Source organism: Ornithodoros turicata, chromosome 4, assembly GCF_037126465.1.
Source record: "Ornithodoros turicata isolate Travis chromosome 4, ASM3712646v1, whole genome shotgun sequence".
Taxonomy (NCBI): Eukaryota; Metazoa; Arthropoda; class Arachnida; order Ixodida; family Argasidae; genus Ornithodoros; species Ornithodoros turicata.
In genome coordinates, this window is record NC_088204.1 from 153176 (window position 1) to 180243 (window position 27068).

Consider the following 27068-nt stretch of genomic DNA (forward strand, 5'->3'; position numbering starts at 1 on the left):
AAGCGACGGAAGGTAGACAAACATGCAAGACGAAACAAAGAACAGTCACAAATTGGTCTTCTGTGTTCCGTCGCTTCACAATGCAACTTTAACAATCAGCCCAAATGTTACTTTATGAGTACTGTAATGATGTCTGACAATCACAGCAATGTGGGTTTGGGTGGCTTTGCAGACTACGCAATTTACCTTCTCGCTAAACTTGGTCGCAGATTGTTGCTACATATTTTTGTCAAAGATCTGACTGACTATGCACTTTCCCTTGTTGATTTATGGTGAAAGTTTTAAGAAATTACAATCTGGGCTAAAAGGTAGAGAATGCGTGCAAACTGACACTGCACCTTTCAAACTCCACCCTGAGGTGCCACTTTGACGTCATCAATCAGTTACGATACAGGATGTTCACACATTAACTTATTGCAGCATTGGGAAGTGGGGAACCTGCATGCTAGCAAGTTTTAACTGCAATGTTTCATTTCACATGTGCACTATATTTTCATCGCCGTATTGCGCATCCTGCAATATAATTTCCATAGTAGCACATGCACTGTGGTGAGACCACTGCGTACCACTTGTCACCATGCTGTGACTTGCAGAGATTGGAATGTAGCAATGCGCGGCAATCTGGTGCCAAGGAAGGCTTTGCTGAAAAGCATTGTCGAAACAGCTCAACTGTGCTACAGCTAAAGGAGGTGTTTTATCAAAAATGAGAGCTGTTTAGTGCCCCCTTGACCAATTTTTCCGAGTACACATCCAAACAAACATCCAATAAGAAACATCTATAAATGGTGCATTCTTAGCAAGAAGAGCAGATGTTCACTTTTTCCGGCTCGAGGAATGCGGCCATTCCTATGAATGGTTCTCCGGATGAGAGCAGTCAGCCCCAGCCGCTCACCTTCATCTTCATACAGGTGCCCGTTCTTCCGCCTGAAAAGAAAAACACACTTTGTCCTTATAAATAGGAAAAAGCTAATTTACTGAGCCACAATTGAAATAATATAAAGAAAATGGCTCGTGGATTTCAAAATAGGTATAGTTCATTAGTAGGACTTGGTGATCAAACCCCGTCAAAGACCTTAAGTAAGTTTCATTTGTCCCACGTTAAAACAATACTGCCTCATCTTGCCAATGTTCCCAAAAAAACAATAAGGAATCCATAAACCATCCATGGAACAATTTTCCGCCCTGACACATTTGCAAAAAAATGCAGGTCTAGCTTACATGAAATCAGTCATATGAATCTCATCTGTGGGTGCACACAGAAATAATGGGTAGAAGGAAAGATAATGTTGTATACATCAATGACATTGCATGTCAGCTGCCCTTTTTTGTTTGGGATTTGTTTCATCCCAGAGGGGATTCTAAACCCCCCCCCCCCATCGAGCACGTTGTTGGTGGCCATGAAACACTTACTTGATGATACAGACGATGATGAGCAGCATCAGAGCGACCAGGACGAGTCCGCAAATGATGCCGAAGATGATAGCTGCTGGACTCTCGGAGTTGATGTGGTGTTGGTCTGAGCCTAGTTTCATTTATACAACTGTCAGACTGTGTCATAGATATGCAATGTACACAGAGACTAACCGGTTTGGACAGGTGCAAAATATGGACTCTGCTGAGACAGCACAGATCCGTTAGAACCTCGGACATGCACTTGGAAGAAACCGGTGTAATTTGTGTGTGCTGCGAGAGCTCCGTCCCGGATTGGTTCTTCCTCCAGGACACTACTGTTCAGCCATGGATCACTGTCTGCTCTGCAGGCGCGATTGCGTTCATCGCCGATCACCACTTCGTCGACCAAATCCTCGCTGTGTACAGGAGTCATACAGTTTCACGACAAAGTGTTTTTCTGGTAATTCGAACATTGTACAACAGCTTTGCATACAAATCTGGGGGCCGTTGGTGATACTCATATCAGCTGGCCTATGTATACAGTCAAGCCTGTTTATAACAAAGTTGACGCAAAATCTCATCATTATACATGGTCTGTCGATCACATACAATTGTACAAGTAGAACGCCGTTTGAACCACAGAGGGGAATGCGCTGAGAGCACAAAAGCATTTTATCTAGCTCTAGATTAACACAGTTTTGTGTTGAAAGGAGGACAGTATAACCGTTGATGCCACGTAAGGCTCCACACTTGTTGAGACGGGCCACTTTGTCCATTGCTTGTCATCATCATTCTCACTGTCGGAACTGCATTATCCATTATAATGCACCTCGTCCACAAATAATTTGTCAATGCGCATTTGTCTGCCAACTCCACATTGTGGAATAAAATAGCTAAAACAGTGCTAAAAACAATAAGGACGACACAGGACACACGCACTGCAGTTTCATTTACGATGTTGTTTGTAGGCTGTTTAGTGAGGTTATGAGAGGGAACGAAAAGGAAAAGGTGGAAGATTACAAAAGGCACAGTGTCCCATCGGGTAAAAAAATATGCGGAAAAATTTTGGGTTAAGGTTGTGTTTGCAAAAGCAATTGCCTAGGTTCACTTACAAAGAGATTCAACCACACAAAAAAAGGGATGTAACATAAGGCATTGGGACAGTTCACGGATTGTAAAGAAAGGGTTCTGTATAAAATTCCTCTGACCTGTGGAAAAGTATGCACTGGGCAGATTGTCAGATGTGTCAATGCAAGACTGCGTGAGCACAGGAATGCAAAAAATGTAGTCTTTAGTAGAACATTTAAAAACATGTAACAACTGTGCAGCCGTGTTGAGGAAACTCAGGTTTTAACGAAATGTAGGGGCACATTATTGTTTGAAAAAGCGAAGCAGGTTGTTTGCAGATAATTGTGTTAGTTAGTGTTGAGTGTTTTACTCTGATAAGACACATGAATTCCTTGAAAACACGGGCTAGAAAAGTGTTTTTGGAGTGGCGCGACGTGGCGCTGGTGTGTTGTGTAAGGTGCATAGGGTGTCGGATCATTAAACCTTCGTTGAAAGTGCAGTGCATCCGTCCTGTGTCATCCTTATTGTTTTTAGCACTGTTTTAGCAATCTTATTATGTGTGACCAACAGGCCGAAATTGGTACTTTATTCACATTTTCGAATGCACGGGATTCTGCAAAAAGGTTTTGCACTGTTACAAAATCTGTCACGCTTTAAGTCAACTTCGAGTACAGCCATGTGCCTTTCCTCATCAAAACATGTCCTGGACACCATCATGGCACACAGCAAATCAGAAAAGGACTTGAGGGCGAGAGAACGATGTTGAGAGGGAGCAACTTCTTCCTCTACTTCTCGCCAGCACCTTTGAGGTTGCGCGTTCTGCAGCGTGCACATTTAATCACCGTCAGTGATGCGTGGATAAACGAACTTCATGGAGGTGCTTGAAAATGCCTCCTCAATTTGTTTTCAATAAAAAAGACGGAATTTTGCTTCGCGATTTACCAGCCAGGAGGAGGATTCCGATTGCTATACGCAAGTGGACACTTTCACGACAATCGTTATATCAATGTCCTGCTTCCATGTACTTCAATGGATGACCTGACGGGAACCAGCAATTTTATCGTAATATCGGAGTTATCCTTATATCTAAGATAAACGGGCTCGACTGTATTCACGTAAAATCATTTGAGAAAATTTTGGAGGGTGCTGGGAAAATCCATGCTTCATAGCGTATGGGACAAGATGAAGCCCCTGCACTAAAAAATGGAGCAGACATAGAAATGTTTGTTGAAGATCGCGGTGCCACAAAATAGTTTATTGCATTATTTTCTTGATGTGTCGCCTTGAGACTAACTCGACACAATGAAACATGTTAGGTACATCTCAACATTGTAAAAGTAACAAATAAGCTCACACAAGAGGCGGTTCAGTGAAATATCAATTTTTCAACATTTGTTTCGGCGAGCTGTTTTGGGCAGCTAGGTTTTACATACCTACTGATGGCTTCGGCAACATAAGCGCCGCTCAGGGATCCCTGGTGCACTTCTTGGTAGGAAGTAATGTTGAGCTGCCGTTGATCCTTTGGCAAGGAATCCAAGGTTTTGCCTGGCGCAAGCTTCACCATGATTATGCGATAACACCTATGTTCCAAAAAGATAGGAATACAGTCAAACCTTAATATAACAAAACGCAAATCTACACACTCGTTGAACAAGTTGAGGCTTTCTATAGGGCATGCCAATCAGAGGTCTCTTGCACGCTATGATCAGCTGCACTTGCCGTTTCTTCATATATTATTTTTAAGCACCTCAGCCAAAAACAAAAAAAATTATGGAGGGGAATTTCAGTGGTCAGTAGCATACTTACAGAATGTTACCGTTGCGTTCCGACACCCGTTTCAGGTGAAGCCGCAGATGTCTGTGTCGTGATTGTCGGTCAAACTTCTGAAAGCTCAACTTTGGTATCTGGGCGGGACCTGGTATATTAAGAGATGCATTTTGTTTTGCTGCAATCACTCATGGCAATATCCATTCTCAAATGGGTGCTCAAATCTATAGAGCACATCTGAGAGTCATTACAAAGATGACTTACCAATGGGTGGTGATGTGCAGGAGGAATGTGCAGTTACACCGCTCAAGTTGCCACATCCGGCCTTGTTGACAGTGCACACCCGCACGGTATAATTTGTGTTGGGCTTCACAGTTAGAGTGAACTGCAATGTGGTGGAGTTGACCTCATGCATTTCACGGACCTTCTCAGTATCCAACTGGCCATTCTCGCGACGATAAATTGCTTGTCCTTCGAGGGCTACCTGAAAAGTCATATGGGTTGTCAAGGAAACTCTTTACCAATACGTACAGAGCATGGAAAACTTGCAGACTGAAAGCATGTCGTTCGGGTGGGCTAATCTGGCCTAATCAACATCCAAGAGCCAATCTCTGTGAGCACGCAGACTGGTTGTGCAAAATGTCAACATTTCCTTCCGTGTTACAAGATGACACCAAATTGCCACTGAAAGGCTCTTCCATCTGGAAGCTTTAAGAAACGGACAAAAAGACTCATTTGGATTTTTGATTCTGGTTTTGAGAAACGTCCAGGGGTACAAGGTTTCGGTATCATAATCATAATGCAATATATTTTCTGCACGCTTTAACGCATTAATGCTGAAGCAAGTTTTCAAAGGATCATCTAAGATCATTCGGAGCGTGCCAATATTTCAACAACAGTTGCCAATAAATGTTATAACTTACGAAGGAGGTATCTGAGCAACCAGCAAGTTGCCTCAACAAGCAATTTATTGGTTAATTTCAGTTTTTGTTCAGAAAAGAGTGCTTGCAATGACAGAAAGTGGCCCTTCTAGTTGCCCATCTGAGGTACTCAAGCACTTCCCCCAAAACTTTTAATTTACATTTTAATTAAACTTTTAATTACAGATCCTCAAAACAGAGGAAAATGGACACTCTTACTAGAGAGAAAAGTATTGCATCCTTTCAAGAGGGGCTTCTTTTTGTGGAGCGAACGTAATGTGGAGTGATGGGAATATTTGTTAGAAACTGACGTTATATCCGAGTATGGTTCCCCTGGCATCCTGTGGAGGCTCCCATGTGATGATGCTGTATGTCATGTTCATTTCTGTGTTGGCGAAACAATGCATTTGTACCTTCTCAGGGGCTGCAGCCACTGAAAGAGAGGATCCATTTGTCCCAGTTTGGCTCTAAGGGCTGTGAACTTACTTCCATCAGCTGTGCTAACTTCCAGTTGATCCGACCAGATGCCACATCCAATGATATTGCAAGCACGCATCTGCAATATACTCCAAACTCAACTTGGTTGGGACATGAGCTCACCTTGGGGCTCACCTGAAAAACATACTGATCTCCCGGTGTGAGGCCGACGTATACGTACATGTGCTTCAGTCTGTTCTGAGGTTCCGCTGAAAGATCAGTCCTGTTACCGTGCACTTGTCCAGCTTTGGCCAATTCCAGTTGGTACTGGCTAATGTTGGCTCCGTTGTCGTGACTAGGCCTACGCCATGCGAACACCAGTGTTTCATTGGTTGTTGCCAGAAGATGCACTTGACTGATTTTTGGAGGCACTGTGGTAGACACAAAGCATCTTGAAATTGAGAGGTGAGAACGGGAAGGCTTCCCTCACCGTCAGGTGGCATAGTGATGTTCCGTTGCTCCCAGGGTCCATTGCCCAGGGCATTGACGGCAGACAGCCGAAACCCATACGTTGCACCTGGTGCAAGGTAGTGAACCAAATAGGAACTCATATTCGCTGCAATGGCATTGTGCACATCCAACCAGTCCACTTCCGTACTGTAGTTGCGAACCTATGTTACACGCAAGAGTCCATATAAAATGTCAGAAAAAATTGACAAATGTCGTCTTCTAGCACAGTGCTCTTGCACAGCCAAGAATGTTCCATTAGTTAGTGCTATTAGGTAATTGTCATTGGACAACGAAATATCAGTACAATTTTCAAGCACAGCTGAACAACACATAGTGGGTGTCCAGCCCAAGTATGCAGCAGGAAACACAATTAAGCTATATTTCGCACAAGAACACAAACAGAAATGTGCAGACATACTGTATAGGTGGTTAATTTTGTGGTCTTAATAATTTGCCAATTCTGACGTATTAACATTCGGGGGGATCGCTTGCCTGTTTCCATCCATGACAATATCATGGCATATTTAATTTTGCGGTACATTGGTCCTGCCCTGTGCACTTTGTGGGACTATAATTTTGCAGTACATTGATCCACCACCGTGTCGTTCTTAGGGATATCACTTAGTTTGCGGGACTATTATTTTGCAGTACACTGATCCTGCACTGTGGAGTTCCTAGGGATATCATTTACTTTGTAGGACTATAATTTTGCAGTACATTGATCCTGCACTGTGGAGTTCCTCGGGATATCATTTACTTTGTAGGACTATAATTTTGCAGTTCGTTGTTTCTGCACTGTGGAGTTCCTAGGGATATCATTTACTTTGTAGGACTATAATTTTGCAGTTCGTTGATCCTGCACTGTGGAGTTCCTAGGGATGTCATTTACTTTGTAGGACTATAATTTTGCAGTACATTGACCCTGCACTGTGGAGTTCCTAGGGATATCATTTACTTTGTAGGACTATAATTTTGCAGTTCGTTGATCCTGCACTGTGGAGTTCCTAGGGATGTCATTTACTTTGTAGGACTATAATTTTGCAGTACATTGATCCTGCACAGTGGAGTTCCTAGGGATATCATTTACTTTGTAGGACTATAATTTTGCAGTTCGTTGATCCTGCACTGTGGAGTTCCTAGGGATGTCATTTACTTTGCAGGACTATAATTTTGCAGTTCGTTGATCCTGCACTGTGGAGTTCCTAGGGATGTCCTTTACTTTGTAGGACTATAATTTTGCAGTACATTGATCCTGCACTGTGGAGTTCCTAGGGATGTCATTTACTTTGTAGGACTATAATTTTGCAGTACATTGATCCTGCACTGTGGAGTTCCTAGGGATGTCATTTACTTTGTAGGACTATAATTTTGCAGTTCGTTGTTCCTGCACTGTGGAGTTCCTAGGGATATCATTTACTTTGTAGGACTATAATTTTGCAGTTCGTTGATCCTGCACTGTGGAGTTCCTAGGGATGTCATTTACTTTGTAGGACTATAATTTTGCAGTACATTGACCCTGCACTGTGGAGTTCCTAGGGATATCATTTACTTTGTAGGACTATAATTTTGCAGTTCGTTGATCCTGCACTGTGGAGTTCCTAGGGATGTCATTTACTTTGTAGGACTATAATTTTGCAGTACATTGATCCTGCACAGTGGAGTTCCTAGGGATATCATTTACTTTGTAGGACTATAATTTTGCAGTTCGTTGATCCTGCACTGTGGAGTTCCTTGGGATGTCATTTACTTTGCAGGACTATAATTTTGCAGTTCGTTGATCCTGCACTGTGGAGTTCCTAGGGATGTCATTTACTTTGCAGGACTATAATTTTGCAGTACATTGATCCTGCACAGTGGAGTTCCTAGGGATATCACTTGCTTCACGGGACTTCAATTTTGTGGTACGTTGACCCTGCACCATGGAGTCCCTAAGGGTATCAGTTACTTTGCGGGACTTCAATTCCACGGAAAAACCGCTAGAACGTAGAGAGTTCACAAAAATCGAGTCTTTGCAAAAATGACCTACTTATACAGTATCCATCTGGTAACTGTTTCATGTAGAGACATCTGTTAGTAACAACTATAAAGATTTGTAGATAGTCTATTGAACTCTATAGTCTGAACAGGTAGTCCATTGAGTCTATTTTGACTTGCCTGGAGATGGTACCGAGAGACGGGCTGATTTCCCGAATGTCGGACATCCCAAGTAAGCTTAGCTGTCCGGGCGTCTTCTGCTTCAAGGGAAGACAGGAAAACTTCGGGTGGCTCTAGAGAAGAGGACGGTTATTTGGCAGCTTTATTATGTAGCATAAATGATCATACCTAATATGAGCACATCTTGTGTGGCCATTGTCACGTTGTATTCATTGGCAGCATAGCAGAGGTAGGTGCCATTATCCTGGCGGCGCAGATCATCAATCGTCAGCCGAGCCTCAGCTGCCACATCAGACAGGTGTGTTATGTTGACGCCAGGCAAGGGTTCCAACAACGAGCCATTTTGTGGGATGGGAGAGCGTGCCCAGAAGAGGGTTGTCACCACAGGGTGTCCGGTTGCCAAGCATGTCAACGTTAAAGACGTGCTTGCATTAGCCCTCACAGCATTCTTGTCCACTTGAACGCTTACAGGCACTGTGGGAAGACACTTGAGATGTTGTTGATGGGAAGATGCAGTATTTACACTGTATACATGTACGTACCTGTTCCATAATAAACAACCTTCCTTCCTAAATACGAAGGAAATGATGACTGCAAGATTGGTGAACAAGTAAAGGGTTTACAAAGGATTTTCTTGCTCTATCGATAATTATCGTGGAAACCAAGCTTTCATTTACATTTCATGTGGGACATATATAAGAAATAAAAGGTTTCAAACTGACACTCGGTAGTATGTATGATGACAAGTATGTCATCGGTAGTGTGACAGAAAGCGAGAAGGTGGCCCACACTATCTGCAATGCCACCACCGTTTTCAGCTTTATTTACCAGGTTGAAGCTTCTTCCCTCAATGACCTTGCTTAAGAAGCCCATGGCATCCAAGCAGATTTGTTGGCGGAATTGCAGTGCTGCCTACCACCTAGACCAGAGCAAACACTGGAGCCTAGCTGCTGAGACAGTCACACAACTAAACCCCCATGGGACTGTCGCAATCCACGGCGGTTCATCCACCAGACATGTACACTGTGTGCTGGACCCCTTGCATTTGAGCAAAGAAACCGAGCGAGGTCTGCCCAAGTAGAGCCCCGTGCACACGATGTTTGTAATGACATGCACTGCCATGCACTGCCACAGACCCGGTGCGATTTCCGTCCAGACAACGATGCTGGAACACAACTCCATTGTTATGGTCATGAACATGCTAATTTTTGTCATAACTGCCCACAGCAAACCCCGGCCACCCCCAGACAACCCCCGCAGGGAAACCCAGCAGTGGTAATTAGGAATGACGCAATTCCGTCGTCAGCTATCAGAAACAACGATAAGAGTGGCTTGAGGCAAGCTCACTGTGAAGACACTACCTCATTTAAAGAGGAAGGAAGCGGCCCTGCAGAGCCTCTAGAGTTGAGGGAAACACCTTCCCATAACACTTTTACAAGTGGGTCAAAGGGTTCAAGTACACGTGGAACACTCCCACAAAGGAAAAGAAATTCTTTGTATTCTCATTGTCCTCCTATTAACCTGCCCGTTTTTTTGGCATCTATTTTTGTCGCAAACATTTTAAAATGCCCAAAACGTGCAGAAGTTGCAAAGTTTGAATAAAACGGAGTTTGAACTGAAGGAAGCTACTCTGAATGAGTGCTTCAGGCATTTGCAGCTGGTACTGCTGCATCGGAGGAACATCATGGCTCGCTAGGCCTTGTTGCATGTTCATGGTCACACAATGCTGGTAATGTACGTAAGAGGCTCATTAATTCCAAAATATTTATTTATAGGCAAGCATCAAACTGCTCACTTCTATAACCTGTTGCAATAGAATCATGGCACAAGAAAGATGGGTATACATCTCCCTCTGCTCATTCTGTCTTTGAAATTACAAATGCTCCATGTAATGTACCACACGCAAAAAGATTCACTATACTGGCTATCACCACCTTATAGTGAGTCTACTGTCTTACACTCCAATAAACCCCACCTCTGCTTAACGCTCCACATCCTTGCTTGCCTGCAAGCCACCTTCTATCAGAGTGCTTAAGCTTAGCTTGGCAGACACCGCAAGAACTTAATTTTTAAAAGTGGAGCATCTAATGAATTAATTTTACGAAAGGCTGAGTCCATGCATCGTTCATCATTGCAAATTCATCGTTCATCATCGCCTAGGAAAATTCAACAACACTAGCCCCCGCCCTATTATTGCAAAGTTCTGCTCTTTTAAACTAAAAGATCAAGTCGTCACTTCTGCCACCAAGCTCAAAGGCTCATCAATAAAAATCGCAAATGACTTTTCGGCAGCCACTCGCTTAGCTCGCTGCCGCCTTGTTGAATATGGAAAGTCGCAATCATGCCCATTTAAACTGCGTCATGATAGGTTACTGATTGGGAGCAGGACATTTGTGTTCGAGCTAACACTGTAAAAGAACTCCTATAACTAGCCTCGCAAAGTTCACCTGCAACCGCTCTCTCACCGCCCCATCCAATTCCACCTTGTCCTTCCATATCAGTGCTCTACACTAACATAAGAAGTATTGTGCCAAAGCTTGACCACCTACAAACCCTTGTTCACACCATGTCTTGTGACGTATTATCATTAACCGAAACCTGGTTGTCCTCTGCTATCTCCGACAATGAGCTATCCAGACCACTCCAGGGGTATCAGCGAGGGGGAGGATCCATGGTATGTGCCAAAGAGAACCTTTTCCCATCACTCGTTCACATTTCTTCCTCGTTGGAAGCCATATGGATCACGCTAGATAACGTTTTCCCGCCAGTTCTTATCGGTACTTGCTATAGGCCTCCAGATTCTGAACCAAAAAGCTTTCCTGTCGCCATACAGTCAATGTTGACTGAGGTCAGGGCTAGGTTTCGGTCACACCGCATTTTCTTAAATGGAGACTTCAACTACCCTTCCATTGACTGGACCCGCCCTACTGGTAACGGTCATTACCTCATCAGCGACTCATGAGACTTCGTTGAAGTATGCCAAACCTTTAATCTGTCACAAATGGTCAAGGACCCCACCAGAGTTGCATCAAACACTGAATCCCTCTTGGACCTTGTGCTCACAACACACCCTGATGATACATCCCAGTTATCAGTATTCAATGGCCTTAGCGACCACAAAGCAATTTTATTTAATATATCTTCTTGTCGCCCTTTGTCACGTAAACACAGCACTAAACTAATTAGTGCCTATAACAGAGCCAACTTTTCCGCTATAAACAGCAGCCTGACTTCTCTGTACAACACATATTTTCTTAATCAGTACACATCTCGCTCAGTTGAGGAAAACTGGGCTTTGTTCAAGGATACACTTGGTCACCTCGAGGAGTTATACGTGCCTAAAGTCCGCATTAAGTGTTTCTCTCATGCGCCTTGGTTCGCAAAACGTCTCGGCAAACTGCTAAACAAGAAAAAACGCCTGTTTAGAACGGCTAGACAAAGTAAAACTACTCAAGCTTGGTCTAAGTACTCGGAAGCCAACCGTGAATACACATCAGAATTAAAGTTTGCAAAGCATAAATACTTTAACATTGATTTGCCTTCTTTACTAGTAAACAACCCCAGGAAATTTTGGAATTGTTTGAAACCTCCCAAAGAAAGTTCAATTAGCCTTAAAAACGAATCAGGTGCTTTCATTCCACCCGAGCATTGTGCCTCCGCTTTTGCTAACTTCTTCTCGTCAGTTTTCTCCACATGTTGTTCAGCTATCCATCCCAGCATGTCGCCAAAGAACTATGCTCCTATGACCAGCATCACCATCACGCCCAACGGAATTACTAAGGTCACTGACTCTTTAAAACTCTCCACGAGTGGTGGGGCAGACTCCATTAATGCTAAAATCCTCTCTGGTACAAAGAACATCTCGAGCATCATTTTGTCCTGCATATTTACTCAATCATTAAACGAAGGGACCCTGCCTGCGGACTGGAAGCTAGCAAAGGTCATTCCTATCCACAACCCAAGTAACTATCGTCCTATATCCTTAACTAGCATTCCATGTAAGATCCTCGAGCACATACTTTACTCACACATAGTTAACTTCCTTGAGAGCAACAACTTCTTCCCCTATCAGCACGGCTTTCGCAAGCATCTGTCTTGTGAAACCCAACTAGCAGGCTTCATACATGACATAACATTTAACTCAGACAGTGGATATCGTACTGACGCGCTTTTTCTTGATTTTTACAAAGCTTTCGACAGGGTACCACACGACACACTCCTTCTTAAGCTTTTTGCTCTGAATCTTGACAGCAATGTAATTCACTGGCTACGTGATTTTCTCTCTCAACGTCTTCTCTTCGTCAGTTGCAATGGTCACGATTCATCATCCACACCCGTTAGCTCTGGCATACCCCAAGGATCTGTACTAGGCCCATTCTGTTTTCCGTATACATCAATGATCTTCCCGATAACATATGTTCGCAAATCCGCCTCTTCGCCGATGACTGTGTGCTATACCGTAAAATTTGTTCCTCTGATGATGAAATAACATTACAGAACGACTTATCCTCAATTCAATCATGGTGCGACACTTGGCAGATGCCACTGAACCTAAGCAAATGCTCACTTATAAGTTTCCAACGCCGTAAAACCTCGCATCACTTCCAGTATACCGTTAACAACACCCCCATAACGCCCTCTAGTACTTACAAGTACCTCGGCGTAAATATTTCAGCGGATTTAACATGGAATAACCACATTGATAAAATAATCTCAAATGGTAATCGCACCCTAGCCTTCATCCGACGTAGTCTTAAATCGGCCCCACCTAACTTAAAAAGACTCACGTACCTAACATTAGTTCGTCCTAAACTAGAATATGCATGATCAATATGAGATCCTCACCAGAGGTACTTAATATGTAACATAGAATCCATTCAAAATAAAGCAGCACGATTCATCTGTAACGATTTTTCTCCTAATACATCAGTCACTGCTTTGAAACGCGAACTTAACCTGTCGTCGTTAGAACAGCGCCGTCTTATCTCACGTCTATCTCTCTTTCATAAATTCTTGCATAACATTCCCTCACAACAGTGTCCGATTCGCCGATCCACTGTCATATTTCCCCGCCTTGATCACCCAAATAAAGTCGACCGCTTTTTATGTCATTCTAATGTTTTTTTCAAAATCATTCTTTTGTCGCACCGTCCTAGAATGGAATGACCTTCCGAGCAACATCGCTACAATAACACAAACTCAAGAATTTCGTAATGCCATCTCTGTTCTGTTCTCATAGTTATGATTCGGTTACCTTTCTACGTGTTTTGCTTGCGTACAGTACCTCTTAACATACTATTAACGTATATCACATTATCCATTTTTCATTGTAGCTTATGATGTTGTTGTTTCTTCATGCATAGACTTCGTTGTATATCATATTATTATCTCACATTACCGTGGCGTTGTATATTCACTATTTTTCTGTACTAAATGTGATTTACATATACTCGTGATGCTGTTTATTATTGTAACCCACTCCCCCATGTAATGTCCCCAAGGGACCTTTGAGGTATTCTGAAAAAAAAAAAAAAAATTGTGCTGGCCATTCGAGGTGGAGGTATCATTATGATTGTGCAGTGCAGGGCAGGCACACACCACAATTAGTGACGCCACTGACAATGATGCTCTCGTGCCGTGCTGGCTTTACTTTAGGTGCATGAAATAAAACGAATAAAACCATTCACTTTGTTCTGATCAGCTGGCGGACCTTTCCTTTTCTGCCCTTGACTGAGGACTACACATCTGGTGACCCGCTGACTGGCTGAGTGCGATGATATTGGCAGTGCCTTTAATGTGCCCAATGTCAGTGGAAAACTTGGCGAGTTTTGCCGGGGCTGTACCTTAGATTCATGCAATTCACGCGCCAAAACACCATAACATCCACAAAAATACGCTTATATAGCCAGGCTATAGAAAACATTTAAAGGGGCAGTAAACAGGTATACGAGGCGCACTTTTTTTAAATGCATCGTGATACGTTGCCGACGGTGAACGTTTTCAAAAAATTGTTGTCGCAAAAAGGTATATAATGGCTCCAACTCGACTGAATATTCACTGCGCTCTTTCGCCCTCATGCCCCGCCCTGCGATGTCCTAGTGACAATAGTGACACTTCATTTTGACGTTGCGCATCATCAGCCATTTACAATGCGGGACGTTTATACATTAATATATATGTATTAATCTTCTCGTAATATCGAGAAGTGAGGTTAATTCTAGACATATTCCCACTTGTCCAATCCAAGATAGCCAGTTGAAACCGTACCAAAAACCCTCAATATTCTATTTCACGTGCTCCACGAGGTCACCGCGATGTTCCCGCAACCGGTTCCCTTGCGAGCTGCAGCCTGTGTCAGTGAGGTTCCGTCATTGGCGCGAAATCTCCCTCACCTCCAGCGCCTAGGATTCTGTGTTGCTATACGTTGGAACATGGTGACGTGACCCGGTTCCAAGGATAAGGAGAGGATTATGCTCTTTGAATGGCATCGTTTCGTGTTAAAGACGCTCGCTAGAAGCAAAAGAATTTCATATTTGGATATCGTGAGTTACGTTCTTTCATTGGGCATAATAATTGGAGACCCGTTTTGTGCCCCTTTAATATGGGTTTGTGCAATAAAGAAGAGAGCACTGTGAACAAGTCAATTTTTGCACCTTGCGCACACGTTGTACTACCCTGCCTGTTTTTACGTCTGTGTGTATTAGCATCTGTGAATCGGGTCGGCATATCGATCCAGGTCCAAGATGTCATGCTAAAGAAACCTGTCGCTCATTGTGAGTGTCTTGTGACACCACCAACTAGAGCTGTTTCCAAACAATGATTTTCCTGTCAAATCTTTCATACGTACATAAAATGGCAGTGACAAGCTATTCTCTGGCTCACCATAGACATCGAGAGTCGCTTCCTTCTTGTAAATAAATTCACTGGCATTCCGTGAAAGGGCGTAACAGGCGTACACCCCGGCATGCTCAAGTGTTGGGCAACTGAGCTGTAATGCCCACACTGAACTGTCCTCAGTTTCGTCACTTGTCGTGGTTGTAGTGATGGAGACTTGTGTGGTTGTGTTCACGTCTATCAAGGAAAAAACATTAAGTTAAGAGATTTTTCTTGAGATATTTACAGTTTATGATTATTCATTGGTCCTCCAATAGTGGAGGTTACTGCCTAAAAAAAAGGTGGTCACAGAGGGTTTCCCCAAGTATCTACGATAAGATTTAAACCATTATCCCTTGCTTACCGGAATCTTGTGTCGTCTGGAAGAGTGGCACTGATGTGGTCACCTCATCAGAGGTGACCAGTTGGTTGTTTGCCGGAGGTAGAAGTGTCACATGTGGAAGCTTGGAGGCATTCTCACCATGGAATGTCCACCAGACCTCGAGGTTAGGGCCTGATGTGTCCAAGCGGCAGCGGAGCACGGCTGGACTGCAGTTGGCAACTAAGGGTGGCTCCGCGACATGTTGCAATATGGAAAGGCAACCTGCAACATTTTAAAAAGTAGAAGTGAGAATACATTAAAGTGCAATAAAAATATTTTGTAAAAATGCTTCCATCCCCTGGATGTTAAAAAAATATCTTCCTAAAAAAAATAACTGTTCTTGGCAATGTAGTTTCTATGGCAAATATTTGTTATAGTCAATCATCTCTGTCCCAAATCGTACCCCTAAAAATGTATGGGGAAAACAGAAATCACACATGGAAGTCACAAAAGAAAGATGAACATTATCATTCTACAACCTTAATTGTATCATTGTGAGTGAACGATGATATTTTGGCATCAGTAATGTTGTGAATCGGTAGCACTTGAGGTGGCACTTACTCAACTGCACTGCTCGTGGGTGGAATCACATGTTTATATATTTATTTATTTATTCGAGAGACATTACATGGGGGAGTGGAATAACATAAAGCAATTGGTGTACACATACACACACACCTAACACAAAGAACAACAAATACAATACAGTGAACCCTCGTTAATGTGACTACTGCCGTTCCCGCGTATCTAGGTCATAAAGCGAATTGTCATATTAACGAGAAACGCACCCTCCGCGGACCGGACACACCGCTACGTACAACAAAAGACGACGTAATTATGATTTATTTTCTGAAAAATCTGTTAACAATGACTATGTCAGTTAATTTTCAGTCATTAAGTTTTCTAGATGGACAATAGCACCGTCAATTGCGTTATCGACCTTTATCTGCTCAAAAAATAACGAGGCAACCTGTGACGCCCTACTTTAACACGTCGCCCTCTGAGCGTGGCACGAGATACCCTCTCCCGGGGCTACTCTGAGGTTCATGTGACATGGTCATAATAGCGGGAATATAATGCCTGTGTTTGACCCTACTTGTGACAAAAATCTTGGTCATTGTCCGATAAAGGAATTGTCATATTAACGAGGGGGATTTACGTGCCGATAAAAACGGTCATACAGCGAGTATGTCAGATTAACAGGGGTTATATTAGCGAGGGTTCACTGTATTTGGAAAACAAGAATAGTGCATGAATTTGCACAGCAAAAAGAAAAGGAAAAATATCTCCAAAAGCACATCAATATGAAAGCAATATACGACATATCTATCCCACAACAGTCTCCAAACTCACACGTATACGTAGATTAACTTAATGTATGCTTATGGAGTCTAATATGCGATTACAGAACGATGGATGATAAGTTATGCATGCTAATTCTGAGGGAAGACCGTTCCAGTCGATAGATGTCCTGCAGAAGAATTATTTAGAAAACATGTTTGTCCGACAATCGAAGCGTTGTGTTTAAATTTATGGTCAAACCGTGGGAAAATTACAGTAATGCGAGTTATAAAAGAAATACCAGGGGGAACATTATTAATGAACCCATGAAAGAGGAATATCCAAGCAAACATCGTTTATCGAGGTCAGGATGCTCAAGTTGTTTAATTGCGGCAACTGAAGAGGAACGGAAGAAATCACTAACTATAAACCCGGCAGCTCTGTTTGGAAAGCCTCCATATTAGCAGATAAGTAAAGTTGAGGGGGATCCCACAAGACTGAGGGATATTCTAATTCTGGAAGGAGTAAGTTAAGCCTGATATATCCGAGAGAACGGTTAGCATTACTTATCAAGCGCAGAAAGTTGGGCTAGTTGGTGAGACAGCATACTGCAGATGTTGGGACGCGGAAGACAGGGACTGAAGGAAGCCTCTATAAATGAGGAGGCCTTTATAGAGGAGGCGTTGGGCTCACGCACTGCAAGCGCCCTGAGAAAGGTCTGTTGAGTCTTCCAGGAGGAGATTTCGATAATGGGGCTCCTTATAATTATCTAATTAACGTACGCTATGGTCCACCTACTGATCCCAAGATCGCGGCCGAGGACAGTGGCAAGGGTACAAGATGCTCAGACACGCCGTCTTCCGTGTGTCGAGACTCAGGTGGGCAAAATTAATCCACAGACCCGACCACTGTGGCATCGCTGATGAACGCAGTTGTCTCGCGATGTATTAATACTGTCCATGTGTTGATATGGAAAATATCAAATTAATGTTCTTTGTGCCATCAAAATCTAGTCGGGAATGCAAGCTGTAGCTGACCATAAATGCGTTTCTTTGTCGGAGCGCGTGGTGGGGGAGGGAAATCCAATGTTTGGGGGGCATCACCCTCTTGAATCAGCCACTGTACGTGCACACAATATTTCCCGTCATATGCACCCTTCCTCCTTTTGGCCAAATTATAAAGTTGTCAAGGTGTGGCTAGTCCATGTAATACATGTTGTTGGAAAGGAGCAGGAACCAATTGCTTTAGGTAACCTTTAATGGCGGATGACTCGAACAACTGTGCGGATGACGATGACTGAAGCAACTGCTGATCAAGTGCACACGTCACAAGCGTCAAGGGATGAATCTTCGTCTTCCCTTTTTCTTACACACCGGGCGGCGCATGAGTACGACGGAGGGTTAGCCAGATGATAAAGCCGGTTGTGACGGTATCAACGACACGACGTGGTGTCAGTGGTGACATCTTCTGGTCGCGAGATCCGAAGGGAGTAGTCCTTGCATTTGCAGCGCTGCGATAACTGTAGCAATATATGCTGCAAGGAGAGGATTCGCGATCCGTTGCGTATAAAGAATGCAGTGGGTCTTGCTTCAAAGGAGGTGGCGTTGCAATGTGCATGGGTAGTCTAGAAGATGTAGCCGTAGACATCAATGGCGGTGGTATGTACTGTAGCCGCAAGCCTTCAAGTACAGAATAATCCTGTGGGGTCGTAGACTTGCCGACTGAGATATTCACATTCGGAGATGACGCCCACAAACGAAAGAGGAACAATGGGGTTCGGTAGTACTTCTTGGGAGTTGGCTGTGGTGGGAAGATTGGACGTTGAAGCGTGTGAAATACATCTGTGACGTCCCTCGTGGCCCAAGGGGACGGAGCCCAAAATTAACCAAGAAAAGGAGGTACGCTCAACGTTCACTTAACCTTACATAAAGTAAAAACTGTGAAAATGTAACTTAGCAGATTTTGGATAGCTGTAGGAAGAGGTCATGTACAGTTGATCCTCTCTATATCCAATGCAGGGGTAAGTCTAAAAATCCCAAAACGAGAAAAGTGATCTGGTTTTCCGTCCCATTGACACACATGCATTTCCCGTTTCTTACACTCATGTAGCGGGCCAGTAAATTGCAATACGGTCCCTAATTTTATTTGGCAGGTACGTACTGGTATGTAGATGTCAATGCGGCAAAAATAGTACAAAAGTGGACAAGTTGCAAACAAAGGTTCAGTTATATGTTCAATGCTGTGACCCAATGAAATCAGTCCTAAACTGATCCATGCTGTGCTTCTCCCCTAGGAGGAAAGCTGCAGTTGATGCATAAAGTGCAGGTTCCACTGTGCAGTGTTAAAATGGACCAGTATGCGTGAAGGCAGCTTTCCAAAAACATCAAGATATCGCAGCGATATACCGCGACGATATAACAATACTGGTCACGCCATATGCAAGAATTGTAGAGTCTTCGTCTTCATTGCTTTAGTATGTTATCTGCATGATGCGTCAGCAACGTCCACGGCAGCCTGCGTGTCCCAAACTAACGAAACGCAACACACTCATATCCAAGAGCAAACATGGGCAAAACGTACAATTTTTGCGAATAGTATCGAACAAGCGCGTTGATATCGTCCGAAAATGCAATTAACAGCATTGAATGCACAGCATATGCAGCATAACCTTCTAGTCTTTATCTCCACCGGGCGGCATTGCAAGGATATACTAGAAAAACGAGTACGATATCACAGCGAACTTGCCAGCGGGAGAGAACGTCATTACGAATGTGCAAGTTATTAATTCTAGCGTTAGCTGAACGCACCGCGTAACACAGACAAAGCAAACTACGGGATTAGCAGACGAATTTAGTGGATACAATATGGCGTTCCTCCCCCTGGTGTTAAACTTGCATTTGTACATCGGTTTCATTGTTTCATTACTCTGAGCGTACCTATTTAGTGACTCTAGGCTTGCCAATATGGGCAACCCATATTGGTCCAGTATGGAGCCTGGTTGCACTCCCCATATTGGGCCAATACTGGTATGGTACGGAGCTCGCTACGGGCTCCATTTTCCTCTGAACCAAAGCGGGCGCCGATGCAATGCCAAAGGACGTATATATAGTCTCTTGTAACAGTACAGCTTATAACTGCAACTTTTCATGACTCTTCGTCAAGGAGAACTTGCAAGTATGCATCAGGGATGTCGAGTGGGTACAGCTCAGTTGTGCATGCTGGATTAAGCTTAACCTTAAAGTCGCAACAAATACGCACTAAACCGTTCTTCTGATATGGTATGGAGCTCATAAGGGTCCAATATTGGCGTGTTGCCTGGGATGTCAACGAGCTGTTTCCCCGATATTGGGCTCGCGTCGAGAGCATTGATTGCAGTTGTTCCATCGGGGTGCACGTTACACTGACCCGGAAGCCGGCTAAGAGCGTCAGTGTTTCCATTGTTTGTCCCGGCCTTGTACTTGAGTGGTAACCTACCAGTAGCAAAGCCCAACGCTGTATCCTTGCTGCAGCTACCGTCGGTACAGGCTTGTTTTCACAAAGAAGTCCCGCCAGTGGCTGATGGTCAGTTTTCAGGACCGATTTTCTTCCCAGTACATAGCCCCTAGCTGAATGTTGTGATGCCAGTGCTTCCTTTTTGCAGGTGAGAATAGTTGTTCTCTGCATCGCTTTGTGTTCTTGATCGCGATGGGCCTGACGACGTCATCAATGTGGTGTGAAAGTACTGGTCCCAGGCCATACAATGATGCATCACATTCGAGGGTGACGTCTCTCGACGGACCCAACTGTACGAGAAACTCCTCTTCTGGGAGGGTTTTCTTGGCTCTTTCATTTCCCCAGCGTGGGTATTTTGTACCAGCGATGCGTACAGGTGTTAGTCAGGAAACTTGGGTAATATGAAGGAACGTAGTTCCGTCACATTCCTCGGTGGCAGAGCCTTAGAAATTGCATAAATTTTTAGTTCTGATGAATGTAGTTCGTTTCTGTCAATTGTGTGACCCATGTACATCGTCTGTCCCTTGCCACACTTGTCACGTTTCAGACGGGCACCGTCCTCCCTGAATACTTCCTTTAGAGTCTGACCGAATTCGTCCTTTTTCTCAGAAATAAACCACTACCCGAGAAACGCCATCATGACGTTGGTAGACAGACAGAAACAGATCTGAAGGGGAAAGTTGGGTTCCACGAATGGGCACTTGTTTGCTACCTCCTACTGAAAGAAAAGTAGGACGCGTCCCTTTCAGAGACCATCGTAATCCTCTCAAGACCGTGTCTTTCGGGCGCGACCTTGTTCGCCACTAGCTTTGAACGTATAGTTCAACTCTACCAAATTGGTGGCGCTGTCGAACACTATGACGTCATTTGTTCACAAACAAGGAGAGGTCTATTAGGTGACGTCCAGGTATGCCGCGTAGCCTTTGAACCAAGGCGGGCGCTGATGCAATGCCAAAGGTCGTTCTGTTGTAACAGTACAGCTTATAATTGCAATTTTTCGACTCTTCGTCAAGGGGAACTTGTAAGTATGCATCGCGGAGGTTGAGTGGGTGCAGCTCAGTTGTGCATGCTGGATTAAGCTTAACCTTAAAGTCGCAACAAATACGCACTAAACCGTTCTTCTGTGTGATGATTCCTTCATTTGACAATCTGTCTAGCTCTTCTGCTACTTTGTCGCCCAATGCGTAAGGCAGAGACCGTTTTTTTAAGTCCCCTGGCGTGGTTTTGGGATGTAGGTGAAGATGTACAGTAGTCCTTTCATAAACCCTAGGCCATGCTCAAATAAGTCGCTCAACACACTTGTGAGGTTTCCGATCGTAGCATCATGCGGTGTTCGCAGGACGTTGATGTTGTGATCCAGAATGCTCAAGGCGTCCATAAGGTCCCTTCCTACCAAGGCTGGTCCGGAGCAGCCGATCACATATAGCTGTCCGTCAACCTCTCTACCCAGGTGTTCCACTGGTAGTCTAAGAACACCGAGAACAGGCAAAGTTTCAAGGTAGCACGACAGTTCAATGTCGCATGGCGAAATACGCGGCCATGCCGCGGCATGTCTCTTATAGACGTCTTCACTGATCATACAAACTGGTGATCCTGTGTTGAGCTCCACATCCAACACAATTCCAGCCCACTTCAATTTGAGCATGATTGGCTTCATCTTACTTAAAGATGGCCCCTTTAGCGTGTACAGATGAAGCATTCTTCATTAGAAGTGTGGTTGTCTTCCAGTGTTCTACCAGTTCCAAGGAGTTGGATTGGTGCTTTGAAGATCTCTTCTGCTGTCCCGTCCTACATTCATTCGCGAGGTGTACGTGCTTCTTGCATCGGAAGCACTCTTTATTTCAATGGGCAGTTCGGAGGCTTGTGCTCTTTGCTTCCACACCTGACATACGTGTTACCAAGATAGCTACGGCAGGAGAATGCCGTGCAGTGTCTTCTGATATCGAAGGGGCGTAGACGCCCACGTGTTTTGTTCAGTGTACCACATATAAAGCGTTGCGCCCTCTTAGATGTGATACCCTTTTGACTGCACTGCTGCCTGCACGGCAGAACGGCGTGGCTGTCTGGATTCAATAAAAGTGTTTCGCCAACAGCCTGATGTTTTGCCAAGTTATAACACCATGGCTACTGTCGGACAGATACCAGAGTTCAAACCAGAGGAAGGTTCCGTCAACATTTACATCGAAAGGTTTCAGCTATTTGCGAAGGTGAACAACATCAGCGCTGATCACAAGAGCAGTATTCCTGACAGTCCTTGGACCTACAGCGTATGCCACACTTCGTAGGCACCCCAAGCGATGCAAAATTTCAAGATTTGGTGGCCAAATTGAGAAGAAATCAGTGGTAGCGGAGCTCTATGTTTTCAGCCAAAGGGTACAGCGAGCCGGCGAAAGCATTTCGGAGTTGTACGTGGAGCTCAAGAGGCTGGCCTCATCGTGTGACTTTGGCAGCTTTCTCAAGGATGCGTCAGATTCATTGGCGGACTTTGTGACGAGAGTATTCCTTGTCGACTTCTAGAGGATGCGCATCTGGTTTACAACATCGCCATTGCCATGGAGGCTGCACAACGGCACACAAGAGAAATGCGGCCAGATACCACAATTGTGGCAAAATAGGGCACCTTGCTAGAGTGTGTAAAGCAGTCAAGACTGCGCGGGAGCAGGAGGGTGATCGGGCGAGGCCTTCTCGCAGAATAAATAGACGAAAGAATGTAAATGCAATTCAACATGAAAGTGAGGATTCCGACGAGCCTGCTGACTTATGTAATGTGTATCAGTTGGGGAAACGACTAGGCAGTTATAAGGTCCCGCTGTTAATCAATGGAAAAATGGTAGACATGGAGCTGGATACAGGTTCAGCGGTATCGGTCATGACGTCCAAAGAATATCGAGAACGTTTCGGCGAGTTGGTTTACCGTACATCTAGAATTAAACTGAAGACCTACAGCGGAACACCGGTGTCGGTCTTAGGAGTGGAAGATGTATGCGTCAAGTACGGTCAGCAATCATGCAGTTTGCCCTTGGTGGATGCCCGAATGCCTACTTTGTCAAGTTAAATTGGTCTCAAGTAACCCAAGTAAATTTTGTGTCACAACCAAGTCTACGGGAGAAGTATGTCAGCGTCTTCGATACGACGTTAGATATCATTCAAGGTTTTAAAGGGAGCATCATGTTGCAACAGGAGAGCAAGCCAGTATTTTCCAAAGCGCGACCAGTGCCTTACGCACTTCGGGAACAAGTGGAGAAGGAAATAAGTTTCATAATATATCCAGTACGATACAGTGAATGGGCAACGCCCCTTGTGATCGTTCCAAAGAAGGATGGGAAAGAATTGAGACTATGCGGGGACTATCGCGTGACACTAAATCCAAGGATAGAAGTAGACCACTACCCGGTCCCTGATGATATATTTCCTTCTATGTCTGGAGGAAAAGTGTTCAAGATTCTAGACCTCGCTAAAGCGTACTTGCAACTGGAGTTGGATTCCCACGCTCAAGAGTTATGCACAGTCAATACGCATGTTGGTTTGTTCAGATTTCAGAGGTTGCCGTTTGGAGTAGCCAGTGCCCCAGCAGTCGGTTATGGACCAAATTTTGATAGGTCTCCCAGGGACTGCCTGCTATATTGATGATGTTATAGTGTGTGGAACAAGTAGAAAAAGTATTACAAATGCTACAAGAGCATGGTATTCGAGTCAGACAGGACAAGTGTAAATTTTTTGTGCCCGCTGTGCAGTACCTTGGGCACGAAATAGACGGCGAGTGACTTGACCCGGCAAAGGAAAAGATGGAAGCTGTACTAATGGGAAGGAATGTCACTGAATTACGGGCCTTTTTGGGAGTGCTTAATTTTTACGGAAAATGTTTGTCCAGTTTAGCGACTGTTGTGGAACCGCTTCACGCGTTGTTGCGGAAACACGTGGAATGGAAGTGGACTCGAGATCTCAACACTCAATCTCAACACTTTGTGCGAGTGTCAAGGTCTTAGGCTTCGTCAACAAAACTTTCTAGACGCTCTTATCCTTAATTCCGATGACAAATCTGTCACGCGGGTTGCGTTGAGGCGCAGCACCAAAGCCACAGCGGTCAGCGATTGCATGGGGTTGGGCAACAAAAACAGTAACAGTTTCTCCCTCACCTTGCATGAGGTTGTGAAATCGAAATGTTTCCGCCATTTCCGATGGCTCTGGACTGAAATGACTTGTAAGAGTCGTCATGATTTCGGTAAAAGGCACTTCCATAGGCTTCCTCGAAGCGAGAAGACCACGCAGTCTGCTGCGTGTCGGCGCACCTGCACCGAAGAGATGAAAATAGATTTTTTTCTTCTTGTCCGCAATGCAGTCTTGCATACAAAAAGACGTCCAGTCGTTCCATGTTTTCCCGAGCTCAATCAACTTTTCCGATGCCAGACATGAATATCACGTAGATCCAGATCGTCTCCAGTGTTCCTCCAGACAGATACATAAAGTGCGTAGCGGCAGCTAGTTCGAACCGGGCGCGTTTCCACTAGAGTGCGGGAGAACAAAGTTCACTTAACAGCGTCCGGCCTCGAGTGGCATGTGTGTGCGGTCTCGTATAACCGCTCACATGATCGGTTGCTATGCGTCGTACTCGTATTCCTCAAGGTATGTACATTCGCGATTTCATGGCAACATGGTTGTGGGAATGTAGCAGCCGGCAAATATTTTCACATTCGCTCACGACTACCTGTGGTTATCTAAACTTTACCTGGATACTTGTTTTCATTCCGTGGCATATTTTCTCCCACAGCACGTGCTTCTTCGGCACATTTCTGTACTGTGCCTACACACACACATTCATACTCGGCTGTTCTTGTCCCTTTGTATGTTCCAGCCTCAGAACAATGGACGTCTTAAGTGGCTGCTCCGAGTGTTTGGTCCCTTTTCTATGGGAGATTTTGACGAAACCAGTCTTGTTCGCGAGCTTTTTGAGAGCTTGCGGGCAAATGGGATTGAAACTGCGAATATGTAGAGCTCCATAGGGGTGTCGAAATAACTGGGAAAATGATCAAAATCAGACATCCAATTTGCGCACTGTTCTAATGTTATGACAAGCATACGAAATGTTTCCTCTTGGGAAATATTTCTAGAATATTTTCGCTCCAATATTATACCTGTCCACCCGCGAGCACATTTTCAATCGCACACTGGCGGCACATATAGGACTGCTATTCCAGCAGTCTATCCTAAAGTGTCACGAACGTAGCCTGAATGAAGAAAGATGGAAGTCATTGGCAGGACACCTTCTGGATTGTCGGTCCAGGTTCGTTGCAGGACAAGTCATACTCGATGGTCATTGATTTCCAAGACTACCTCGGGCGGTGAGCCAATAACGCTCGTTAAATGCATCACTTGGCCCCGTGATTCGCCATTTCATCGACGCCTGACCAAGGTTAGGTCAGGAGAGCCCTATACGTATTTCACGCGTAACCTTCCTTCGTTATTGTTATTTTTTTCAGTTGGCGGCACGTGAAAGACTAACTTTATTTAAATGCGTTTTTGGTATAGGCCGTGATTTGGGGACGGATCAGAGGAAAGCAATTCCTTTATCGCGGGCTATGGAATAACGAAAACCCCTGGATACGGAGCTGTCTTTCGGCGTTGATAAGAACGTTGCTTAGAATTCAGCTTTTTTTAGTGGGACCGCCAATATAAAAGAAAGCGCACATGACGTAAGTTCTGAAACCGTTTCTCTTAGAACAACCTGTCTTTGCAAGCCCAGGAGTAAAACATATCAAACTATTGTTTAATTAGAATGCCAAGTTGAATTATAATTTAGGCGTCTCCCTGGACGATAGACGAAGTACGAAATGTGATTATGCTTAATTATGGCCGCATTTTTATAGAAAGGTTGTCTGCAATTACCCATACACGCGTCCTACCAGCGTACCAGAAGCTTTGCGAAACAGGGCTTGCATAATTAGATTCGCGTAATCAGATCACATTTTTCGTTCGCTTCATATTCATTACCCTTTCTAGAAAATGGGGTTCCTGAGAATGCTTGCAGCTGTTCGCAAACAAAGGAGCCGAAACGAGTCAAATAAAGCAGCGCAATGTCGGCAATGACGTTGTCACAAATATTCATTGTGTTGGACGACACGCGGCGCTTCGCATGTCCGCGAGTTGTAACTAAAATCAACACATGATGTATAACAATGACGTTCCCCCATGATTTATGAAACGGAAAATCGGCCCACCCTTCACGATCTTCAAGATGTTGTCATCAAAAGAAGCCCCTTTAGAGACGCGGCTCAAGTCACAAAAAATTGAGAAAATCTCTCGTTGAGTTCAGTGGGGAAGAAGGCGTCAAGGCCGGAATGAAAAATGATGCCAGTCGCATTTGGGAGAGAGAACCGAGGGTACATGTAAAGTTCCCATAGAACGCAAGTGCTTTGATGGCAAGGAGAGTTCCAGTTTAGAAAGGTGCAAAAGAAATGTTGAGTTCAGTGGGGAACAAGGGGTCAAGGACGGAATGAAAAATGATGCCAGTCGCATTTGGGAGAGAGAACCGAGGGTTCATGTAAAGTTCCCATAGAACGCAAGTGCTTTCATGGCAAGGAGAGTTCCAGTTTAGAAAGGTGCAAAAGAAATGTTGAGTTCAGTGGGGAACAAGGGGTCAAGGACGGAATGAAAAATGATGCCAGTCGCATTTGGGAGAGAGAACCGAGGGTTCATGTAAAGTTCCCATAGAACGCAAGTGCTTTCATGGCAAGGAGAGTTCCAGTTTAGAAAGGTGCAAAAGAAATGTTGAGTTCAGTGGGGAACAAGGGGTCAAGGACGGAATGAAAAATGAT

The 27068-nt window shown here is 44.3% G+C and overlaps 1 protein-coding gene across 4 annotated transcripts in view; it reads right to left on the reverse strand.

Annotated features, from left to right (window-relative positions):
- LOC135390552 (tyrosine-protein phosphatase 69D-like) overlaps positions 1–27068 on the reverse strand; it is a 114519-nt gene that overhangs the window by 20500 nt on the left and 66951 nt on the right. Inside the window, exons 1-16 of one of the 4 annotated variants that reach the window (XM_064620253.1) lie at positions 24606–24711; positions 24393–24545; positions 15466–15705; positions 15111–15299; positions 8397–8702; positions 8229–8341; positions 6055–6235; positions 5760–5995; positions 5634–5703; positions 5459–5580; positions 4492–4711; positions 4267–4375; positions 3894–4040; positions 1585–1808; positions 1411–1522; positions 818–924 (exon numbers count right to left, since the gene is read on the reverse strand). In XM_064620253.1, coding sequence (XP_064476323.1) covers positions 818–924; positions 1411–1522; positions 1585–1808; positions 3894–4040; positions 4267–4375; positions 4492–4711; positions 5459–5580; positions 5634–5703; positions 5760–5995; positions 6055–6235; positions 8229–8341; positions 8397–8702; positions 15111–15299; positions 15466–15705; positions 24393–24495 — 2479 coding nt within the window. In that variant the 5' untranslated portion in view covers positions 24496–24545; positions 24606–24711. Of the gene's footprint in view, positions 1–817; positions 925–1410; positions 1523–1584; positions 1809–3893; positions 4041–4266; positions 4376–4491; positions 4712–5458; positions 5581–5633; positions 5704–5759; positions 5996–6054; positions 6236–8228; positions 8342–8396; positions 8703–15110; positions 15300–15465; positions 15706–24392; positions 24713–27068 lie in introns of those variants that run through there. The other 3 variants (XM_064620252.1, XM_064620251.1, XM_064620254.1) reach the window with 3 other exon arrangements.